This window comes from Piliocolobus tephrosceles, chromosome 4 (genome assembly GCF_002776525.5).
Source record: "Piliocolobus tephrosceles isolate RC106 chromosome 4, ASM277652v3, whole genome shotgun sequence".
Lineage (NCBI taxonomy): Eukaryota > Metazoa > Chordata > Mammalia > Primates > Cercopithecidae > Piliocolobus > Piliocolobus tephrosceles.
The window spans coordinates 99,094,504-99,100,253 of record NC_045437.1 but is presented as its reverse complement, the minus strand read 5'-3'; the positions used below and the strand labels follow the sequence as shown (position 1 = coordinate 99,100,253).

Genomic DNA, 5,750 nt, shown 5'->3' with positions numbered 1-5,750 from the left:
CCTACTGCACATCCCAGAGAATGATATCCAGAGGCAGGGACTGCTTCTGTTTACAGTGTTGGAGCCTTACAATAAATTTTGGACATTGTTCTTTCTCCCATTCTCCACCCATGAAAAACATAGCAAATAAAATGCAAACATAAACATAAAAAGCATAGCAAATAAGAAGAGTAAACTATCAATTACCTTCTGAAATGTAACATGGTATATTTTGACTGCGTTCATTAGAGGCAGATTTAACTTAGATTGATAATTAATTTTAAAACGGATATTTTTCCATAGAATTATTCAGAGATGAAAACTACCAAGTTTTTGTGTTTTGGTTTTTGTTGCAAACCTGAGTCCCTTCCTTTCATCACCGCAGCATAGAGAATGTAAGGGAACAGGAAATTGAAACTTTCAGTAAGAGCAAGATGTATTTAAGATGAAGTAATAGTAATTTTGCTAATCTTTAACCAAAATTCTCTCTCTAGCACTGTGACAGTGGAGATTTCTCCTTAGTATGAATTTAAGTGCACGATGATTATGCTACTCTGATTTTGATAGTACAGCATGGATTTATTAAGTCACAGCTGCAAAAGAGTCTTAAGCCATGATTGTATGTAATCACATCTCATCAAAACAAAACTTGCTGGTTGTGTAAATTACTTCATATTCCATAGACACAATGGTGATCAAAATAATTACCTACTTTGAGTCCATTTTTATTGAAAGAAAGCCCAGGAGGATTACATACCATGCTTAATTTGAATACCTCCAAAATCTGAGGTTTTCAGAGCAGCATTAATCTTCTAAACCTCACAAATGTCAGATAATTTTGAATTTTGATCTCTTAAAATTTCTATGCAATAGCTTAACCTGATGGAGATACACTGTAGTTATTAAAAGACAGAAAATGCAAAGTTCAGGGAAGACTTATGGCTAAGAGAGCCGAGTTCAGATCCTTAAGTGGCAGTTCACTTATTAGCTATGTGACTTTGGGACAGTTACTAATCTTTGTGGGATGTGGTTTCCTCAACATGCAAACTATACATAACAGTGCAGCTGCTTTTGTAAAGATTTGAATAATGGGGCATATAGCAGACATTTAAAATGTTAGCTCCTACTTCTACTCTTTCCCCACGTTTTAGGCCAATATAGAATTTATTTTTATTTTTATTTTTATTCTTATTTTTTTGAGAAAAGGTCTGGCTCTATGGCGCAGCTAGAGTGCTCATTGCAACCTCAGTCTCCCCGGTTGTAAGTGACCCTCCCACCTCAGCCTCCCATCTGGGACAACAGGCATGCACCACCAGGCCAGGCTAATTTTTGTATTTTTGGTAGAGACAGGGTTTTGTCGTGTTGCCCAGACTGGTCTCAAACCTCTGGACTCAAGGCACCTGCCCTGGCCTCCCAAAGTGCTGGGATTACAGGTCTGCACCTCCGTGCCTGGCAGGCCAGTCTAGAGTTTTTTTGATTGTGAGGGAACAGGCAACAGAATGTACCTCTGTCCAAAGTAAGATACATATTTTATATCTGTCTCTCGACCCAGTAAACACAGTATATATAATTGAAACGAAAGTTTCACAAAATAGTATTTATCATATTATGTGCTATGTACTATGTATTATTACTGTCTGTTTCCTATTAAAACATAAGCACCATAAGGGTAGGGGTATTTGCCAGTTTTTGTTCACTTGTGTACCCCTAGAACCTAGAACAATGTTTGGCACCCAGGACACAATAACTTTTTGTGTCTGTGTTAAGTGAAAGAATGAATGACTAAATTGTAACTACCATGGCACAATGGTGTTAAGCTCTTCAAAGTGTTTTTGTTATTTATTCCACAGGTGGAAATGTATTATTTTATTATTATAATTATTAAGAGACGGAGTTTCACTCTTTCGCCCAGACTGGAGTGCAGTGACACGATCTCGGCTCACTGTAACCTCCGCCTCCCGGGTTCAAGTGATTCTCCTGCCTCATCCTCCCAAGTAGATGGTATTACAGGCACGCACCACCACACCTGGCTAATTTCTGTATTTTTAGTAGAGACAGCGTTTCACCATGTTGGCCAGGCTGATCTTGAACTCCTGACCTCAGGTGATCCACCCGCCTCAGCCTCCCAAAGTGCTAGGATTACAGGCGTGAGCCACAACGCCTGGCCCGGTAGAAATGATTTACATAATTGTCATCACTGTGTATCTTAGATATGCAATATACAGCTGAGAGACAATTTCTGGTCCTTCAGTTTTGGAGAAGTAAAAGCAAAGCAGAGGTTATACTGTGATGTTCATCCTGGTGGTGATGGGGATGGGGTGGATTTCTTTTTCTAAGGAGGACTGACGCAGGAAAATTTAGGGTCTGGAGGCAGGAAACATAAGGCCTATTCACACTTCAGCTATAACGGGAAATATCCTCTCCGTAGGGCGTAGGCCATAAATGACTTTGTAACTTTACTTCATCTTCTCCATTTACATAGGGCATACCCAAAGTAACCAATGGAATCCTCTACGGGGTATTTAAACTCCCCAAAATTCTGTAACCCGGCCCTTGAGCCCCTATGCTCGCCTGCTCCCACACAGTGGAGTGTACTTTCATTTTCAATAAATCCCTTCATTCCTTCCTTGCTTTGTTTGTGTGCTTTCTTCAATTCTTTGTTCAAGATGCCAAGAACCTGGACACCTTCTACCAGTAACAGGATGACAGGCAAAAGTCTTACCAAGATGCTCATGAACCAAAGTATACCTCTGACGTCTTGATTCTTGGAGTCTAAGCCTAGCCTGGTTTGGTAAGCAGCAAAGGAAGAAAAACGCAAGATATTTTCTTGAACGATCTCCTGATGCAACTGTGTTTACAGGTTTCATGTCAGCACCCAGGGGGAGCTTTTGGCCAGAGACTCCCACAATCTCTGTGTATTCCCAGTGCTTGGGCTCAAGGGAGGCGCGCTGCGGGCTGGAGGCTCAGGTCAGAACCGCAGGGACTCGGGCGGAGGCGGACTCCGGTCGAAGACTGTGGGGTGAGAACTCTGGCTCCCTCCACTCGGCTGCAGCCGGGTGGCACGCCCACGCCGCGCCTTCCGGTTGGCCCCTGCGGCGACGGGTGAGGCACAGCTGAGCGCCAAAGCCACAGGCTGGGGTACTAACGCCCCCACCCCGCGCTCCGCTCTCTGCGCTCCAGGCAGCCGCGAGCTGGAGTAAGAAGGTCCGGGCGGTGGCGCAGAGCGCGCTGCCGACTGGAGAGCCAGAAGGCGGGAAGCTTCCCGCACGGGGGCGCTGTAACCTGCCCATGGGAGGAGCCAGAGAGGGACCTGGCTCTGCTGCTCTGAAGCACCGGAGTCGGGAGAACCCATCCAGACATGAAGAGCGCCAAAGGTATTGAGAACTTGGCTTTCGTACCCTCCAGCCCAGACATCCTGCGCCGCTTGTCTGCGTCGCCCTCCCAGATCGAGGTCTCTGCCTTTTCCTCTGATCCCCAGAAAGAGAATTCGCAGCCACAGGAGCTTCAGAAGCCCCAGGAGCCCCAGAAGTCACCGGAGCCATCTCTTCCTTCAGCCCCTCCCAGTGTCTCCGTAGAGCAGCTCCGGTCACTGTCGCTGTCCGAGTTTGAGGAGGGGCCTTGCGGGTGGAGGAACTTCCATCCTCAATGTCTCCAGTGCTTCAACACACCTCGAGGCTTTCTGCTTCACTACTGCCTCTTGGCCGTCACACAAGGTAAAGTCCAGTGCCCGCTCGAGGCTCGGGCCAGTGGAGAGCGAGGTGGACACGGCGAGTCAGCCGAGGGAGAGGGCAGGTGCTCGGGGTCCGCGGGGCGATGGACGCGCCCTGCAAGGTGTCCCCGGGTTTGGAACTTGCGTTCGCTCTCACCAATGTCAACCTACTGGCTCCAGCCAGCCTTCCAAAGTTCAGCTTCTCCTTTATCGCTACAGTTCAAACTTGCCATACAAGCCTTTTTCTCTTTTGTGTTTTACCTCAGTTTAGCGGATTCAAAACTTGCAGGGAAGATTACAAGAACCTTCCTTTGGGAAAGGTATACCCTGGGGGAGTTTATTTTACATTATAAAGACAAAAATTTACCAAGTCCCTCCTTAAAAGTATTTTACATTTGTTTCATTGCCTCAGGGGAAGGAGTAATACATTTGCAGGTCAAAGTGGGATGCCTTGCAAAGAAGAAAGCTGTGTAAAATCTATCGTATAAATTAGATACAGACATTCATGTTTTGTGAGTGTATTTAGTTTGAGAGTATGTGGGCACCAGAGGAGCCCAGTGAGTAAATTAGCAAAGCCTCCCGACGTTGTTAAAGGGTGAGCCTTTATCTTCATTGTGTTACATTAGTTATCCAGTATCTGTTTTGTTCTAGGATCTGTTTTAGGTTCTCCTGGGAGTTACAGATTCAGTTCAGATTTATACCCTCAGGGGTTTGCAATCTAAGCTCAGTTTGGAGGAGTGATATCCTGAAGGGAGAGCAGCTCCCTTGAAAGAAAGCATGGAGAAGGTTAAAGCTGCTATGGTGTGTTTAATATAGAGGTTGAAATAAAATAGGAAGTTACTCTGAGGTGACTTTGAGGAAGGGTGGAGATGAGGTGGAGAGTCACGAAGGACATGCCGAAGCTTAGTTGAATTGGCACCTAGATATATTTTGGTCACTTGAGTCATAGTCTGATAATATTTTCTGTATAACCAGTCAAGGATTAATTGGAAGAAATACAACCTTAGAAATATATTTTTTAGAGGGTTGGAAACAACTCATTTTTTTTTAAGTTAATAAAAAACTAAGTCAAAGCATACTTTTTGTTCTTATTCTTCCTCTTCAAGGAACCCAAGGGCCCCTTGCTTTGCGCATTAGATGCTAAGTACTATTTATTGATTGGAAGTCAGCTGCAGCTCTTCTACTGAAGGTAGATTTGTGTCGAAGAATTATTTCCCTGTCCACTTTTCTTGTCCCTACCAAAGTTCCCCTCCATTTATGTCTTGATAATAGTTTTACAAAACAGGTAATTGTGAAGCATCTCAGTGTCAAAGGAATGTGAAGGTAAAAAAGTTGAACACAAGTAAAAAAATGTCTTGTGTGTTATTTTAAAATTCCTCTGAAATTTCTATATTATTCCAGAATATGTCATTTTATATTTAATGTAAAATATTGCTTAAAATTGTTATCAAATATAATTGTCACTCCTAGAAAATTGTGTCAGGTTTAGTCTGGAGCAGCATCTACCCATAGGTCCCCAATTTAAGAAGCTTAATCTGAGATTAAAATGACCCAGTAGGCCGGGCGTGGGGGTTCACGCCTGTAATCCCAGCACTTTGGGAGGCTGAGGCAGGCAAATCACCTGAGGTAAGGAGTTCGAGACCAGCCTGGCCAACATGGTGAAACCCCGTCTCTACCAAACATACAAAAACTAGTTGGGCATGGTGATGCATGCCTGCAATCCCAGCTACTTGGAGGGCTGAGGTAGGAAAATCACTTGAACCCGGGAAGCAGAGTTTGAAGTGTGCCGAGATCCTATCATTGTACTCTAGCCCAGGCAACAGAGCAAAACTCTGTCTCAAAACAAAACAAAACAAAACACCACAAAAATTAGCCGGGTGCAGTGGCACACGCCTGTAGTCCCAGCTACTCAGGTGGCTGAGAGGCAGGAGAATTGCTAGAACCCGGGAGGTGGAGGTTGCAGTGAGCCGAGATGGCGCCACTGCATGCCAGCCTGGTGACAGAGACTCTGTCTCAAAAAAAAAAAAAGAAGTGGGTACTTGTTGAGTCTCAGTTACAGCAG

The 5,750-nt window shown here is 44.5% G+C and overlaps 1 protein-coding gene across 1 annotated transcript in view; it reads left to right on the top strand.

The window, feature by feature from the left end:
• The first annotated feature begins 2,986 nt into the window (after positions 1-2,986).
• The window catches only part of SLCO4C1 (solute carrier organic anion transporter family member 4C1), a 63,400-nt gene continuing 60,636 nt past the window's right edge, over positions 2,987-5,750 (top strand). The window contains exon 1 of the mRNA XM_023212218.3: positions 2,987-3,692. Within this exon, the coding sequence (XP_023067986.2) occupies positions 3,338-3,692 (355 nt within the window). The 5' untranslated portion in view covers positions 2,987-3,337. The remainder of the gene's footprint in view (positions 3,693-5,750) is intronic.